This window comes from Oncorhynchus nerka, linkage group LG12 (genome assembly GCF_034236695.1).
Source record: "Oncorhynchus nerka isolate Pitt River linkage group LG12, Oner_Uvic_2.0, whole genome shotgun sequence".
In the NCBI taxonomy this organism is placed as follows: domain Eukaryota; kingdom Metazoa; phylum Chordata; class Actinopteri; order Salmoniformes; family Salmonidae; genus Oncorhynchus; species Oncorhynchus nerka.
The window spans coordinates 40,078,173-40,096,649 of NC_088407.1; the positions used below are offsets into that span (position 1 = coordinate 40,078,173).

The 18,477-nt window shown below is 42.0% G+C and overlaps 1 protein-coding gene across 20 annotated transcripts in view; it reads right to left on the reverse strand.

Annotated features, from left to right (window-relative positions):
- LOC115138227 (collagen alpha-1(XXV) chain) overlaps nucleotides 1–18,477 on the reverse strand; it is a 176,684-nt gene that overhangs the window by 29,574 nt on the left and 128,633 nt on the right. For 19 of the 20 annotated variants that reach the window (XM_065025573.1, XM_065025585.1, XM_065025586.1 and 16 more), the window contains 8 exons: nucleotides 15,325–15,357; nucleotides 13,750–13,785; nucleotides 12,159–12,203; nucleotides 5,423–5,485; nucleotides 4,456–4,524; nucleotides 3,219–3,263; nucleotides 2,884–2,928; nucleotides 1,716–1,793 (listed from right to left, as the gene is read on the reverse strand). In XM_065025573.1, coding sequence (XP_064881645.1) covers nucleotides 1,716–1,793; nucleotides 2,884–2,928; nucleotides 3,219–3,263; nucleotides 4,456–4,524; nucleotides 5,423–5,485; nucleotides 12,159–12,203; nucleotides 13,750–13,785; nucleotides 15,325–15,357 — 414 coding nt within the window. The remainder of the gene's footprint in view (nucleotides 1–1,715; nucleotides 1,794–2,883; nucleotides 2,929–3,218; nucleotides 3,264–4,455; nucleotides 4,525–5,422; nucleotides 5,486–12,158; nucleotides 12,204–13,749; nucleotides 13,786–15,324; nucleotides 15,358–18,477) is intronic. The other variant, XM_065025583.1, reaches the window with a different exon arrangement.

The following is an 18,477-nucleotide window of genomic DNA, read 5'->3' on the forward strand; positions in this document are numbered from 1 at the left end:
AAAATGTCCCCTTTTGAGTGTGTGTTAGGTTACTAGCCGGTCCTGGCCCCATGTCATCAGAGCCAGACCGAGGCTCCTGCGGTAGAGGAATGGGTACAGCGCTCCAAGGACACCTGGAAAGCCGTCCAGGAATCGCTAAGGTTAGCGGGAGAACGGCAGAAGAGGAGCGCTGACCAGCACCGCAGTGAGGCCCCCGTGTTTGCACCGGGGGACAGGGTCTGGCTCTTGACCCTAAACCTGCCCCTCCGCCTGCCCAGTCGGAAGCTGGGGCCGCAGTGTGTGGGGCCGTTCAAAGTCCCGAGGAGAATAAACAAGGTGTGTTACAGGTTACAACTTCAAAAGCCCTTTGTTTTGTTACAGGTGACAGTTTTGATACTCAACACTGCATGCTGTATCCAAAGGTTGGCTGGACTTCTCTAAAGACCTGTAGATCTCTACATTACTCCCTTTATGTTTACAAGGCCCTACTTCATAAAATTCCTTCTTATCTAACTTTGTTGTTCAAGTATACAGTTCACAAGATTGTTTAACTCTTGAGGTTCCTCAGGTCTCCATGGAGCTAGATAAATCTGCTTTTAGTTTTAATGCTGGAACAAAATTCTAAATTAATTTCATCTTGATGTTCTAGTGCCATTCGGGCAATTTAAAGAAATGATTGGGAACTTATTTGTGGAGGAATGTAACAGTTTTCCTGGGTGATTTGTGATGTTTTATTTGTGCTACCCATGACTGTATTTTTGCATTTTATTGTAAAAGAGACCTAGGTCTCAATATGTTTTCCCTGTTAAAATAAACGCATATAATAATAATAAATACAGAAACCAGGTACCCTCTCTCTATATGTACATATATATAAAGTATCTAATGGGAATCCGGAATAATACAAATGGCACACATACACAATCCATGTCTCAATTGTCTCGAGGCTTAACAATCCTTCTTTAACCTTTCTCCTTTTCATTAATCTCCACTGATTGAACGGATCATAGCTTTCAACTGGATACACCATGTCAGTCTGTCATGCAAAGAAAAGGTGTTCCTAATGTTTTGTACACTCAGTGTATATAACTTTTTTATTTATTATTATTATATTTTTTTTTACAAATGATATAATTTTTCTTTCACTGACATTACAGAGTATTTTAATCCCACTTTGTAACATAACAAAATATGGAAAAAGTCAAGCGGTGTGAATACTTTCTGAAGGCACTGTAGTTAGGCACTATAATACAATTGTCAATATAATTGCCTAAACAAGTTGGATCAATATAGGGATCTACAATATCACTATGTTCAACCTGGAGATCGATGTGCCTTGACTGAAGAGGCAGACAAATGGCAGACATATGGTGGACCCTCTTTTAAATGACATATTTCTCGAGGTAGGAATATCGCAAAAATATGATCAATGCCTCATTCGAGACAAGACAACCTTCCGCGTAATGACATCGGCCAAGATTTAAATTTGACATGTATGACGACATGTATTGCGTTCTAAAAGTCTTAATCCTATTAACTTCCAGTGTAGTGAGAGCGGCTTTATTGCAATGCCATGTCATACTGGCCTGCTTGAACGGCAATAGCTCAGATACACACATGAAAACATGAAATTACCCCGGGAATCGGTAGAACATCGCTCAGAGAAGCACAAAAGCAACATAACATTCAAAATGGGTGAATCTTTCCTTTAAGCTGGAGACCATCGTGTTTCTGACCTGTAAAGCTTCTTGGATGTTCCCGTTGTAATCAATGATTTCAGTGGCTCCTTGGTCACCTTTCTGCCCAGGGGGTCCCTGCGTGTGTTTAACATTTAGATGTTAATTAAAATCCAAATTCAATATAATTAAACACCAATACAATATTTTAAAGGCATAGTTTACTCAAAACAATCTTTAGTATATTTAGTTCATTTGTCCACCATTAATACAATCCCCAAAACTATTTGCATGTCAAAAAACAGATCATCACAGTTTTGAAGGTGCTCTATTTGGAGATTTTTTTTATTTTTAATATTGTATTATATTTTGTTCATATGTGACTTATATGAACAAAATACAAAACATATTGTTTTGAGTGAACTATCCCTTTAAGTTAGAAATTTGGCTGCTCTGAACCCCCCCAAACAAGGAAATTCACATGAGCAACACGAGGCCTAAATTCATGCACTACCAACATTTTCCAGTACACAGCTTTTACCGACTACAGTAGCTGTATTATGCTTTTGACAATAGGCCTATATAGTTATCAGGTGCCTGCCTAATTACTGTATTTTCTTTAGGATAATACCAGGATGCATCTTAGGTTGACAGAGGTAATAATTTAATATCAAAAGGATTATTTTAATGTATTTGATCTCCTCAACTTAATGAAATTCATCTCAGAGGATTTGCATGGTGGAGTTTAGCATTATATTTCCCCACAGTTTGTTTATTTTCATTGCATAGTTCAAACAAGTTTGTGCCCATGGATTTAAGTCTGCAGTAATAGAAACAGATGACAAATCATCTTTTGGTACTCTTTATCGAAACATTGACACCTCTGATAGTTAAATCAGTCAGAGCAGGATATGGGTATAGTATATAATGTAATACAAGTACAATATCAATAGTGCCACTAGTGCAACACTCCCCTCTGGTGGATACTAGGCTTTTAGTACCAAGTTTCATTGACAAGGGGAAGAGCAACTCAAAAAGTGCATTGTTCATTGTTTTTGTATACAATGTTGTGTGTAATAGAAATGTTCTCAATATGACATATGAGGATGAACAATGTCCTCTAGTGTTTATTGAGTATTCAGTGCCCTACTAGTAACAAGTGCAACAAGTGTAACTTTACTGATATATTATGTTTTTTAAATTTTTATATTCTGTTGAGTGCACTCACCCATGGTCCCATAGAGCCCAGGTCTCCCTTGTCTCCTGTCTCTCCCTGAGTTAGTAAGAAAAGGCTGTAAGATGTAGGAACATGCATGGAGTACAGTAATTTATCACAAACAGACCTACAGTGGCTTAAAACAGTAGAATAATACATAATCCATTTGCTGACAATGCCATTTGTTTTATTTTCCCCATGAACATTTACTCATTGGGAATGTGCAGTGTGCGCTTTGTAATTGTTCTCAAGAGTGATTCCTCAATATATCAGTGTTGGCTAATCATCATCAGCCATAGTGGAACTGTAGATATGTCATAAAAAATACAAATAATCAGGCCTCTGACCTTTGAACCTCTAGGGCCTGGGTTCCCTGCCTCTCCTGGCCCCCCCTGCAGGAGAGGTAGACAGACAAGGAGCATCAGGAGAGTAGTAAGTCACCACATGACCCCTCCGTATGAGCAAACACTTTTGATTGTAAGACAGGGCCATACTACAAATAGGCATTTGTATGACTAAGCATCTTACATGCTCTGACTTAAAACATTTTCCAGTCCACATAAGAGAGGAATATCATATTAAACCAAAGGTGGCATGGAAGGGTAACCATACTTGTATTGTTGATGAATTGTTTTATGTTTGCTTCATCAAAACTAACGGCCTTTTGGCATAAAAAGAAATCTAATCAAAATGTGTTTCTTTGAACTCCAGTCCCTGCAAATGGAGGGTTTAAGCTTGTGACTCTACACATTTTGGACGAATTTTCTATTTAATTGTTTCAGATTATGTTTCAGATTATTTTGTGCCCAATAGAAATTAATGGTAGATAATGTATTGTGTCATTTTGGAGTTGTTTGTATTGTTTCTAAACATTGATGATTATGGATAATCCTGAATAAAATGTGGAAAACTGAGTGAGAAAGTTACAGAAGCACATATATCATACAAAAAATGCTAACCTACCCTGTTATTATAATGGTGAGAGGTTAACATGTCTTGGGTGTAGTCATTGCATGCTGTGAATATAGGACCAAATACTACTAATACACATACAGTAAAATGGTGGGCCTATGGTGGAACTGTAGTCCCAACACCTAAAATGGTGGGACTATGTTCAAAAAGTGCTGTAATTTCTAAACGGTTCAACCTCAAAGTATAATTTCAATTCGAAAGTGCTGGAGTACAGAATCAAAACAACAAAACATGTGTCACTGTCCCAATATAAGCCAATATTCTGAATGCATACAAAGCAGAACCACTGTAGTACTTGTGGTACTTACTTGATCAATGTGTAATATAAGGAAGGCCTCTACCGTTGATCAAAGTTTGTAAAAACCTTAATTTACTGACTCTTTCTAGTTTATCAGAACCTTCCTAGTCTTCTGTGAAGTCAAGGCTTGCTTCACCTTGCATGTTTGGAAACATAAAAGCCACTAGAGAGCATCAAATGCTGTACCAATGATCGAAAAGGTAGAGCTTAGAATGTTAGATATGAGACATGCACTTGCTTGAATCTCTTGCTCAAATCACATCACTGAATGGTCTCTCTCTCTCGTGTCCCAGGCCAGCCCCCCCAGCACTGACCTTTTGACCGGCCTGTCCAGGCTCGCCCCGCTCTCCCTTGCCTGGTGGGCCAAGTTCCCCTCGCTCGCCCTACAGACAGAAGAGAAGAAAGACACTCTCAGGGACTGGGGCCTGGAGGACTCTCTCTCTGACCCTTTTACCCATGGATGGAATGCCCATCTCATCATTAGATGAACGCACTTGTCTGACAGGTCAACCAAACTGGAAGGTTGGCCAATCTTCAGGTTTCAGGATTCCATGTGTAAAAATGTATGTTGAGTCAAGCAACATACTGCATCTCCTACTACAGTGGTTCCCAACCTTTTTCGGTTACTGTACCACCAACTGAATTAAAGTAACTCCGGATAGCCTGAATGCAACTGAATGCAACTATTTCTCAGTTGCCTGAACGAGAGCCTGTCAGCCTGAGTATGCATGTGCCGAGCCTTTCGCCAAATGAAATTCTTGGGGTAGAGTAACTCTGCAAGATCACGGTCGCATGGGCTGTAGTCCGTGGAAAAAAAACATTCATGGGTTGATTTGTCCTGGTTTCCATTCGTGCCATTGAGTAGGTTTTAACATTCAGTCTCTCTAGCATGGGTATAGGCCTGGTCAATGACACTCATATCATACCCACATTGCACAAACCTGGCGCACATATCATTAGCTTGGCGCTCAAAATCTATTTCAGTAGTACAGTTAAGCCAGAGTAACTGCCTCAAATTAGTCCTTTTGGAAGTTTTTCTTGGTAAGGCCTTTTGTTAGGTCTCCTAAAGTTTACTAAGTTATAAATGACCCTAACAATGACAGTGATAGATGTGATTGTCATTTTATTTACCTTGTCACAGCATTCTCGGATAACCCTCTTTTAACAACCCACACTCACCCATCTGTTTGTGTTAGCCATCCACTCACACACTACTGTATATGCAAGGCATACATGGTTTATGACCCATATTTGACTGTTATTGATCAAATTGAAACGTACCTTGGTTCCCGGTAGTCCTGGGAGCCCTGGTTCTCCCTGAGGTCCTAGGAATCCAGGCTCACCCTGTAATCAGGAAGGAGATAAGAGATGTGTCATAAACTAGCTAATTTACTCTGTTATTATTTTTTATTTCAACAAAGAAGATTTTGTAAAGGGTTGAGTAAATGAGGTACACAGGTACTCATGGGCGCACACACACACATGCACTCCTCTCGGAATTCAATTCAAGGGCAGTCTAAGCAAGCCCTACCTTAAGTGTATTTAGCTTAACTGTATATACTGTACAGTTGAAGTCGGAAGTTTACATAATGGAGTAATTAAAACTAGTTTTTCAACCATTCCACACATTTTTTGTTAACAAACTATATCTTTGGCAAGTCGGATAGGACATCTACTTTGTGCATGACACAAGTCATTTTTCAAACAATTGTTTACAGACAGATGCTTTAACTTATAATTCACTGTATTACAATTCCAGTGGGTCAGAAGTTTACATACACTAAGTTGACTGTGCCTTTAAACAGCTTGGACAATTCCAGAAAATTATGTCATATCATTAGAAGCTTCTGATAGGCTAATTGATATAATTTGAGTCAATTGGAGGTGTACCTGTGGATGTATTTCAAGGCCTACCTTCAAACTCAGTACCACTTTGCTTGACATCATGGGAAAATAAAAATAAATCAGCCAAGAATTTTTTTTTATTGTTGACTTCCACAAGTCTGGTTCATCCTTGGGAGCAATTTCCGCCTGAACGCCTGAAGGTACAACATTCATCTGTACAAACAATAGTACGCAAGAATAAACACCATGGGACCATGCGGCCATCATACCGCTCAGGAAGGAGATGCATTCTGTCTCTTAGAGATGAACATACTTTGGTGTGAAAAGTGCAAATCAATCCCAGAACAACAGCAAAAGACCTTGTGAAGATGCTGGAGGAAACAGGTACAAAATGATGTATTTGTATTTGGCTAAGGTGTATGTAAACTTCTGACTTCAACTGTAAGTAACATATTAACATATATCCCATCAAAATCTGTCAGTTAAAGCTATAGATATCAGCCCATGATGGGCTGTGTCTCAATCCACCGCATCCACGACAAGCAGACTTGTCGGCCTTCTGCATCTGCATTTAACATTACATTTAAGTCATTTAGCAGACGCTCTTATCCAGAGCGACTTACAAATTGGTGCGTTCACCTTAAGACATCCAGTGGAACAGCCACTTTACAATAGTGCATCTAAATCTTTTAAGGGGGGGTGAGAAGGATTACTTTATCCTATCCTAGGTATTCCTGAAAGAGGTGGGGTTTCAGGTGTCTCCGGAAGGTGGTGATTGACTCCGCTGTCCTGGCGTCGTGAGGGAGTTTGTTCCACCATTGGGGGGCCAGAGCAGCGAACAGTTTTGACTGGGCTGCGCGGGAACTGTACTTCCTCAGTGGTAGGGAGGCGAGCAGGCCAGAGGTGGATGAACGCAGTGCCCTTGTTTGGGTGTAGGGCCTGATCAGAGCCTGGAGGTACTGAGGTGCCGTTCCCCTCACAGCTCCGTAGGCAAGCACCATGGTCTTGTAGCGGATGCGAGCTTCAACTGGAAGCCAGTGGAGAGAGCGGAGGAGAGGGGTGACGTGAGAGAACTTGGGAAGGTTGAACACCAGACGGGCTGCGGCGTTCTGGATGAGTTGTAGGGGTTTAATGGCACAGGCAGGGAGCCCAGCCAACAGCGAGTTGCAGTAATCCAGACGGGAGATGACAAGTGCCTGGATTTGGACCTGCGCTGCTTCCTGTGTGAGGCAGGGTCGTACTCTGCGGATGTTGTAGAGCATGAACCTACAAGAACGGGCCACCGCCTTGATGTTAGTTGAGAACGACAGGGTGTTGTCCAGGATCACGCCAAGGTTCTTAGCGCTCTGGGAGGAGGACACAATGGAGTTGTCAACCGTGATGGCGAGATCATGGAACGGGCAGTCCTTCCCCGGGAGGAAGAGCAGCTCCGTCTTGCCGAGGTTCAGCTTGAGGTGGTGATCCGTCATCCACACTGATATGTCTGCCAGACATGCAGAGATGCGATTCGCCACCTGGTCATCAGAAGGGGGAAAGGAGAAGATTAATTGTGTGTCGTCTGCATAGCAATGATAGGAGAGACCATGTGAGGTTATGACAGAGTCAAGTGACTTGGTGTATAGCGAGAATAGGAGAGGGCCTAGAACAGAGCCCTGGGGGACGCCATTGGTGAGAGCGCGTGGTGAGGAGACAGATTCTCGCCACGCCACCTGGTAGGAGCGACCTGTCAGGTAGGACGCAATCCAGCGTGGGCCGCGCCGGAGATGCCCAACTCGGAGAGGGTGGAGAGGAGGATCTGATGGTTCACAGTATCGAAGGCAGCCGATAGGTCTAGAAGGATGAGAGCAGAGGAGAGAGAGTTAGCTTTAGCAGTGCGGAGGGCCTCCGTGATACAGAGAAGAGCAGTCTCAGTTGAATGACTAGTCTTGAAACCTGACTGATTTGGATCAAGAAGGTCATTCTGAGAGAGATAGCGGGAGAGCTGGCCAAGGACGGCACGTTCAAGAGTTTTGGAGAGAAAAGAAAGAAGGGATACTGGTCTGTAGTTGTTGACATCGGAGGGATCGAGTGTAGGTTTTTTCAGAAGGGGTGCAACTCTCGCTCTCTTGAAGACAGAAGGGACGTAGCCAGCGGTCAGGGATGAGTTGATGAGCGAGGTGAGGTAAGGGAGAAGGTCTCGGGAAATGGTCTGGAGAAGAGAGGAGGGAATAGGGTCAAGCGGGCAGGTTGTTGGGTGGCCGGCCATCACAAGACGCGAGATTTCATCTGGAGAGAGAGGGGAGAAAGAGGTCAGAGCACAGGGTAGGGCAGTGTGAGCAGAACCAGCGGTGTCGTTTGACTTAGCAAACGAGGATTGGATGTCGTCGACCTTCTTTTCAAAATGGTTGACGAAGTCATCTGCAGAGAGGGAGGAGGGGGGGGGGGGGGGATGGAGGATTCAGGAGGGAGGAGAAGGTGGCAAAGAGCTTCCTAGGGTTAGAGGCAGATGCTTGGACTTTAGAGTGGTAGAAAGTGGCTTTAGCAGCAGAGACAGAAGAGGAAAATGTAGAGAGGAGGGAGTGAAAGGATGCCAGGTCCGCAGGGAGGCGAGTTTTCCTCCATTTCCGCTCGGCTGCCCGGAGCCCTGTTCTGTGAGCTCGCAATGAGTTGTCGAGCCACGGAGCAGGAGGGGAGGACCGAGCCGGCCTGGAGGATAGGGGAGATAGAGAATCAAGGGATGCAGAAAGGGAGGAGAGGAGGGTTGAGGAGGCAGAATCAGGAGATAGGTTGGAGAAGGTTTGAGCAGAGGGAAGAGATGATAGGATGGAAGAGGAGAGAGTAGCGGGGGAGAGAGAGCGAAGATTGGGACGGCGCGATACCATCCGAGTAGGGGCAGTGTGGGAAGTGTTGGATGAGAGCAAGAGGGAAAAGGATACAAGGTAGTGGTCGGAGACTTGGAGGGGAGTTGCAGTGAGGTTAGTGGAAGAACAGCATCTAGTAAAGATGAGGTCGAGCATATTGCCTGCCTTGTGAGTAGAGGGGGAAGGTGAGAGGGTGAGGTCAAAAGAGGAGAGGAGTGGAAAGAAGGAGGCAGAGAGGAATGAGTCAAAGGTAGACGTGGGGAGGTTAAAGTCACCCAGAACTGTGAGAGGTGAGCCATCCTCAGGAAAGGAGCTTATCAAGGCATCAAGCTCATTGATGAACTCTCCGAGGGAACCTGGAGGGCGATAAATGATAAGGATGTTAAGCTTGAAAGGGCTGGTAACTGTGACAGCATGGAATTCAAAGGAGGCGATAGACAGATGGGTAAGGGGAGAAAGAGAGAATGACCACTTGGGAGAGATGAGGATCCCGGTGCCACCACCCCGCTGACCAGAAGCTCTCGGGGTGTGCGAGAACACGTGGGCGGACGAAGAGAGAGCAGTAGGAGTAGCAGTGTTATCTGTGGTGATCCATGTTTCCGTCAGTGCCAAGAAGTCGAGGGACTGGAGGGAGGCATAGGCTGAGATGAACTCTGCCTTGTTGGCCGCAGATCGGCAGTTCCAGAGGCTACCGGAGACCTGGAACTCCACGTGGGTCGTGCGCGCTGGGACCACCAGATTAGAGTGGCCGCGGCCACGCGGTGTGGAGCGTTTGTATGGTCTGTGCAGAGAGGAGAGAACAGGGATAGACAGACACATAGTTGACAGGCTACAGAAGAGGCTACGCTAATGCAAAGGAGATTGGAATGACAAATGGACTACACGTCTCGAATGTTCAGAAAGTTAAGCTTACGTAGCAGGAATCTTATTGACTAAAATAATTCAAATGATACAGTACTGCTGAAGTAGGCTAGCTGGCAGTGGCTGCGTTGTTGTTGTTCTATCTCTCTATAGTGCTGTTTCTTGTATTATGGTCACTTGTTTCTTTAGGGTTCACTTTGTTGTCCTTTTTCTTTTCCTTTTTCTTCTGTCCTTATTTTGTCTTCCTTTCTTCTGTTAACATCTGAAGTGGAATGTGGCTGAACTACATCGGTGTTTGTCAGACCATGAGACATCTTCTCACAAAAACGTCTCTAGCGTCCGAATGGTTTGGTCTACAAACTATTATGACCACTCTGGAAAGGGGGAGATTCTCACTCTCCGTTTAGCTCTAGTCTGAAGGTAACTAGTTTGAAAGGTAACCCATATAAACGAATGAAAGTATGGAGGTTCTGTAGTTTTGTACCAACAAAAATAAGGGGTTAAATATGTGTCCAAAAAAATGAAAATATTTCCTGAACTTTCTTATCTCCTGCAGTGAAGGAAAACAGTATTTGATCCCCTGCTGATTTTGCCCATTGACAAAGAAATGATCCGTCTATAATTTTAATGGTAGGTTTATTTGAACAGTGAGAGACAGAATAACAACAAAAAAATCCAGAAAAACGCGTGTCAAAAATTGATTTGCATTTTAATGAGGGAAATAAGTATTTGACCCCCTCTCAATCAGAAAGATTTCTGGCTCCCAGGTGTCTTTTATACAGGTAACGAGCTGAGATTAGGAGCATACTCTTAAAGCAAGTGCTCCTAATCTCAGTTTGTTACCTGTATAAAAGACACCTGTCCACAGAAGCAATCAATCAATCAGATTCCAAACTCTCCACCATGGCCAAGACCAAAGAGCTCCAATGATGTCAGGGACAAGATTGTAGACCTACATAAGGCTGGAGTGGGCTGCAAGACCATCGCCAAGCAGCTTGGTGAGAAGGTGACAACAGTTGGTGCGATTATTCACAAATGGAAGAAACACAGAAGAACTGTCAATCTCCCTCGGCCTGGGGCTCCATGAAAGATCTCACCTCGTGGAGTTGCAATGATCATGAGAACTTGTTAAGTTTATGTCTCAGTTGTTGAATCTTATATTCATACAAATATTTACACAAGTTAAGTTTGATGAAAATAAACGCAGTTGACAGTGAGAGGACGTTTCTTTTATTGCTGAGTTTATAACATTGTTAGATTCCACAAGCATTCAGCCCTTTAAAAAAAAAGTAAAACCAGGGTTATATAAAGTGGAAAGGATTTTTACAAGGCCAACAGGTTACAAGCATACCAAAGTGGTACAAGCAAACAAACCAAAACAGCAACAAACATTATCACACACCTGTTTTAGCATTCCTTGCATTCACACGTTTTAGCTCAGTAATACAATAATTTGTTCTGAGTGTACAATGCTGTGAATTGTGTTCATCATGAGAGATTTGAGCATTGAGTATACCGTATCTAAACCTATGTTTGTTTCAAGGCATTAACCCCCCTCTCACACACTTTTTTCTCTCTAATTTTGTGATATCCAATTGCCATCAGTTGCAGCGTCTCATCGCTGCAACTCCCCAACGGGCTCGGCAGAGGCGAAGGTCGAGTCATGCGTCATCTGCAACAAACCACACTTCTTAACAACCGCCCGCCTTACCCGGAAGCTAGCTGCACCAATGTTTCGGAGGAAACACTGTTCAACTGACGACCCGAAGTCAGCCTACAGGCGCCCGGCCTGCGACAAGGAGTCGCTAGAGCGTGATGAGCCAAGTAAAGCCCCCCCGGCCAAACCCACCCCTAACACGGTTGATGCCGGGTCAATTGTGTGCCGCCCTATGGGACTCCCGGTCATGGCCGGTTGTGACACAGCCTGGGCTAGAACCCAGGTCTGTAGTGATGCCTCAAGCACAGCGATGCAGTGCCTTAGACCGCTGCACTGAAGTGAATATTAAGTACTCTTTTGCCCAACATATCGTCATTATAAACCTTGAATAATGCATTACAGATACTCTTTCAGATGATGTGTGACTGAACTAAGTGAAATGTCGGTGACTAATCATTCAGTGGTATGCCTGATTGCAGCAATGCCAGGGTTGTATTTATCAATCAGCACTGCTTTTCAGCTGGCCAACACATAAATTACAAATCTGATTGTACTGTATATTCCATTCTAATTTTAGCAATAATTTCCATTTCACCTTTGACCACTGAATCATGAACAATGACAAATCTGTATAGGCTTAGATTTACACCACATTGTCCCCTTACTTGTACCTCATGTTGGAGCCCACAGCATCCAACTGTGATGTGCTGCATATAATTAATCTAAATGTATGACCTAGCTGAATGTTAGTAGGTGGGAAGTCAAGGGACAGGGAAGACAGGGAATTCTTAGGGATGAGGACAACAGAATGTACCTTAATCCCGGGAAGTCCAGGCAGCCCTGGAAGTCCTGGCTCTCCCTACACAGGAAAAATGTGACGTTATAGCCGAGTTGAGCCTCTGTCCTGGGGCCTTCAACAGCAGTCTCTACCCTCTCTATCATTGGGTCCCAAACAGCTCTCCAGTGAGCTGGGCCCTGATGAAGATTACAACTTGCACTTGAGTTGTGTACCAGTATTACATGCAATCATCATTAGTTAGGGCCACTGTGGTGCTGTTTATGTTGACTAATAAAGTTAAGAGGTCTATAAAGGCTTCAAATGGATGTAATTCAGTACGTTTGGATTGTTTTCTACTGAGATTTTCAATGTCATTCCCAAGTGAAGAATTCTGAACTTGCAGAAAATGATGGAAACTCAATTGGGTTTGAGTGAACTATGTAAAATGCACATAAATTATTATGTAAATAATTGTATGCTCTATTTAAGACTTACATTTATGGTATATGAGAATATATATTTTGCACTGCTCACAATGATCAAGCGTAATAGCATTCAGAACTCAGCGAGAGGCCTGTAAATTACAATTGAGTCTCCTGAAAGCATTATAAATGTAATGAATAAAAGTCGCTCATCTGGAAATCCTACTTCACAAGCTCCACTGACTATCACCCAAATGAATTATTTAATCGAGACCAACAGTTCCCTAATAGGCAACTGGAAGAGAAATTAAACTTTGTAAGAAAGCGTATTAAAGGAAATAAATAGAACAACTGTGAGCTGCCATAAAACCTTCATAAAAATCTGACTGTGTAGGGCAGGACATATTTTGCAGCACAGCAGGATAGGGCTGCTTGAGAGGATAAAGAAAAGGGGAATTAATGGGGTGTGGCTCTCGGGAGTAAATGGTGTAATTCAATGGGATTCTGATGCAGTCTTGACAGCAGCTCTGGCTGTGCCTAGCAAATGGTTATGTCATTGCAAGAAAAGAGAGGTCAGACAAAAGTATGGGGCTTGCTTTTTGTCAGGATCCGGTGCTTTACTCTGTACTCTGTGGCCGGTATTCAATCAATTTGTGCAGATACAGTAGTGGATTTCCAGACTGTCCTTTCAGAAGTGTGTTTTATTAGCATAGTAGGCTGTCCCAGGTGGATGGTTTCACTTGATTTAGAAATGGTAAATCTGATTGCGTGTGGTGGATGACCGCTCAGCCAGGTTTGTCAGCAGAACTGAACAGGTCATGGGGCCAAGGGACTGCACATTTCCAAATCAAGTGTCAATTCCTTCCATCAGAGACGCTGCTGGGAAAATCCAACACACTCCTGAATGTGCTATCTGAAAATCCACTATCTGCAATTGATGGAATATACCAGTCTCTGTATCAAAACCCATACCTCCAACTTGAATGCCATGTTATGGGAGTGGCTTACCAGCTATGTGTCTAGAACAGGGATGGGCAACTTAGATTTTTGGTGCAGGCGTTAATCCTGGTGATTTAAAAGCTAATGCTGTAGTTATGTTTTATCACATTCTAATATCAATCTGAGAAATGTAACAAGTATTCCTCTCGTGAGGATTTTGAAACACTGGAAACATGTCATGGGATTTTAGTGCAGGCTAGTTTTACCTTTGATCCCCCACGTCCTGACTCTCCTGGTTCACCCTGTAATACAAATCAAATGTTATTTGTCACATACACATGGTTAGTTAATGCGAGTGTAGCGAAATGCTTGTGCTTCTAGTTACGACAATGCAGAAATATCCAACGAGTAGGAAGGCAGAAGGAGGGCTCACTTTTTAACCATTGAGGTAAGCAATAATGATGAATTAAATTATTTACTTGGTTCTTACCTAAATATGCCTTTTGGGTAGTGAAATTCTATTTTAAAGGAAGATTTTCACCCTATTAATTGAGGATTGGACCCATTTTTTTCCCTTCCAATTTTCGCCTAAATTGACATACCCAAATCTAACTGCCTGTAGCTCAGGACTTGAAGCTAGGATATGCATATTCTTGATACCATTTGAAAGGAAACACTTTGAAGTTTGTGGAAATGTGAAATGAATTATAGGACAATATAACACATTAGATCTGGAAAAAGATAATACAAAGAAATCATCTTTGAAATGCGAAAAAGAGAAAGGCCACGCTGTATTTTTCCAGCTTAGGCACAATGTAGATTTTGGCCACTAGATGGCAGCAGTGTATGTGCAAAGTTTTTTTGTTTTTTTACTGATCCAATGAACTATTGTATTTCTGCTCAAAATGTTGTATCATGACTGCCCAAATGCGCCTAATTGGTTTATTAATACATTTTCAAGTTCATAACTGTGCACTCTCCTCAAGCAATAGCATGGTATTATTTCACTGTAATAGCTACTGTAAATTGGACAGTGCGGTTAGATTAACAAGAATTTAAGCTTTCTGCCCATGTCAGATATATCTGTGTCCTGGGAATTTTTTTTGTTACTTAAAACATCATGCTAATCACATTAGCGCACGTTAGCTTAACTGTCCTGTGGGAGACACGCCAATCCAGTAGAGATTAAAACAAGAGTTCAGATCACATTACAGGGTTGACCTTAAACCTAAGGGACAAATGAAAATGAATCCCCCAGTTAAAATTATCTCTCCCAAAGCAACAAATACAATAGAGCTTTAAAATGATGGTGAAAACTTGGGGTTAAGTGTGTTAAAATCTTCCTATAAATTGGACAAACATGAAATGCCGAAATGAGAAAACAAATAACTTATTTGATTGAAAACACACTGGTATTGGCGTTTTTAAAGGTAGACTCAGCGAGATGATGTTGCAACGAACAGCACCACAGATGTTGAGATGAGAACGATGCAAGACTTTGCTCCCACTCAGTCACACAGAGTATCTGAGCATGTGCACTGGTGAGCTTCATGCTGCTACAACGTGATACCTACGAGACCAAAACAGTGGCGAGGTTTAACCTTGCGTTTTAACGCTCTTAGTTGTAATTAACCCACTGTGTTTACTTTGTGTATTCAATGTCATCTCGCTGAGTCTACCTTTAACATAGTTTAGTTTAAGCATAGATGTACAATATGTGTGATCCAACTGGTAAAAGTTGTGTTTATTTTATCCGAATTTACACAAATAATGTCTGAAGGACATAAAAGGCACTCTATTCATGGAACCTACTATTTCAGCATTTAACCCATTCTACTTACCTTAATGCCTGCAGCAGAGGAGCCTGCATCACCCTACAAGAGACAAATAATAACAACATGTCTATGTGCAACAACAATAAAGATACAGTATGAGCAACAACAATACATATATGTCCAATGCGCAAAACTGTTAGGAGGTAAGGTGCTCTCTAGCTTTAAACAGGGTTACACTTAAACCCTTTACCTTCTTTAAAATGAGACCAAGTATAATATAATCTGAGGGTAATACCCTTGGCAAAATTCCTAACTCAGCATTTCCAAAACTCTGTCCTGGGGACCCAAGGGGCGCGCGTTTTGGATTTTGCCCTAGCACTACACAGCTGATTCAAATAATCATAGCTTGATGATGAATCATCTGTGTTGTGCTAAGGCAAAAAACTAAAATGTGCACCATTTGGGTAGAGTTTGGGAAACGCTGCCCTAACTGATCTTTAGCAGCTAGGGAGTGGGTGATAACTCACTATTATATGTACTAAACAGAAGCTCAATAATAGATGTTGAGATGACAGGCCAAGAGGAAAAGATCCAGTCCGTCTTTAGTAAATGAGTGTAACGGAATGTGATGCTTTAAAATGTGTTTGAAATGGAAACCACAAGGCAAGGGTAAATAAACATAAACAGGCTACAGTACAGTGATGTCACAACTAAAGAACTAGAGTAAATCACCAAGATCCACAAAAAAATCTCACAATAGCTGGCCTTATGTTATCTGAAATTTTGAGCTGCACTGTCACACTCTGTGGTAGATACCATTGTCATGACTCTTCTGTGAAGATCTGAATGATCAGGTTACAGCGGGAAGTCTGCTGTTTTATGACAGTAGTAAATACCGAAATTCCTTTCCTCACTCTGCCAAAATGAAGGTTGAGAATCCCTTTGTTACCACAGAGAAAGACTTTGCAGTACGGTAACCTCAAAAGGTTGAATAATATAACAATATTTCTGTATTCCAACCAGTTGGAATTGTCTGTGGGTATTTAAAGAACAATCCTCTACCAAAGGACAAGACCAGAGAACATGGAGATCATTCCCACGTTGAAATGGCTAAGAAATCTACAAACTAAATAACAATTATTCAGGATGCAGCTGTTTAAGTACTTTAATCTGGTAAACGCAACGGGTCGAAGACCGAATGGTACTCTGACATATCCATTATAACAAGCTAAAACTCCGAAAGACTTTGATCACTGGTGGGAGAAACCAGAGACTTTCTGTCGACAACCTATCCAGCAGACGGACAGGCGACCACGGAGAGGGACAACAAAGGCATACACAACAAAGGCATATATGTATATTGAAATGTATTTTCGAATGAGCAGTTGTTCATGTTCAAAGTATAAGCATTTCCATGAGTGTAGTGTATGTACGGGGTCCACTCTGAGTTTCCCGCTCTTGAGCTGGCCCCACCCCATTCCTTTGTCTACCATGCCGTCATATCGGCTTAGCCCACCAGGGACTTTTCAGTGTCAGTAACCAATGTATTACTATTGTGTGTGTGTGTGTGTGTGTGTGTGTTTGTCATTCTGTGATTGATTAGTTAGTTAGAAAATAATTAAGCCAATTTGTATATTGCTGATTCATGATTTATGTTAGGGTTTGTGCAGATATCCAAGGGTTTGCGACATTCAGGAAGGAAACTGATGAGGTAATAATACATTAACTGAAGACTAATCGATAAGATAATAAAATATCTGAAGAGTTATATTCGGGAAATAGAGACTCTATAAACATTTTCCTATGGTGCCCCGACTTCGTAGTTAATTACTATTCCGTGATTAATTTAATAATTACACAGAGAATTGATTTGATAATATAACGGTCTTCACATTTAATGACAGCAAACGCTATGACAACACCCACTCTTCGTTTATGTAATAGGCTGTTGGACTGAAACATTCACAACTCCATTCATTTACAAAAAGATAATCAATTTGTGCCACAGTTCAGACCACCAATAGATCAGCGTTCTACCTCCCCCTTGTGATGGTATGGTGCAATGACAGAATGATGCAATTTACCACCATCTACCACAAATGGTTGCGGCGTAAGAGTGAAACGTTTAATTGAGGAACCACTATGTTTATCATTACTTATTATGGAAACATTCCTGACTTATTATTATGTATGCATATTTCCTGTATAATGTTTTACCATTATTTGTGTATACATATTCAATTTATTTATGCATATTCTTTCTACCTGCATAATTACTTCCTCATTCTATAACTATGTCATTATGTGGTAAGTAGTGATTCATTGTAAATGACTTATGTTTTTATTATTTATCTGATATAGAAACCACATACACATGTTTATAGATACTACTTTACATCTCAATACTCTTCAGGCTACCTTGGCAATAAAGTGTTAACAGTGTCTTTCTAGCAGAAGAGACAGGGGCTACAGTTTAGGGAACGGGATAGCTCTATGAATTTCCCATTGGTGGAAAGGGGGCACAGAATGAGGGCTGGGCCTTTGCCTGGTGCAGATTTTGCGGTTCTACTTCACATGTGCCTTGCTCTTAGAAGTTGCTAAGGATTGCCTGACCCGGCTTTTATGGGAGTCATTACGATGCATGTATAATTGCAGCATTTTTTGTTGCCAATAAACTGCATTAACGGTTACAGCTGGATATCACTTTGCTCAAATGTATTGCTGTGCTAAAATATTCAACATAGAGCCCATATATAGGCTGCATGAATCAGGCAGTTGCCATGAAGCCAAAGAGGTGTGGTGACTAATTTGCACCATGGCAGAGATGTGCATCACACCCAACATTATTGCCATAGTTATTCTGCTTCCTTCTGGGGAATTGGTTTTTAAATCTCTGCTTTAGTTTTCCTCTAATGACTGAGTAACCGTATACGTGAGGGATCGTCAATTCTGATTGGCTCAGAGACCAGCTAAGGACACTGCCAGCAGTTGAACCATAGCCAGAATAACTAGAGGTAGCTTTCACCTCAAATTTGAGGTACTACTACAGCCCACAGCTCTGCCAGCCTAAACCTACTCATGAGGGAATGTTGAAATGTTACAGATACTGTCCTGTTTGGCAAATGGTTTATGAAAATGAATGAATACCAATGCTGTTTTTAACAGATTGTTACAGAGAGTAACTTAGTACCTGGACATGCAATAACAATAAAGGCATTT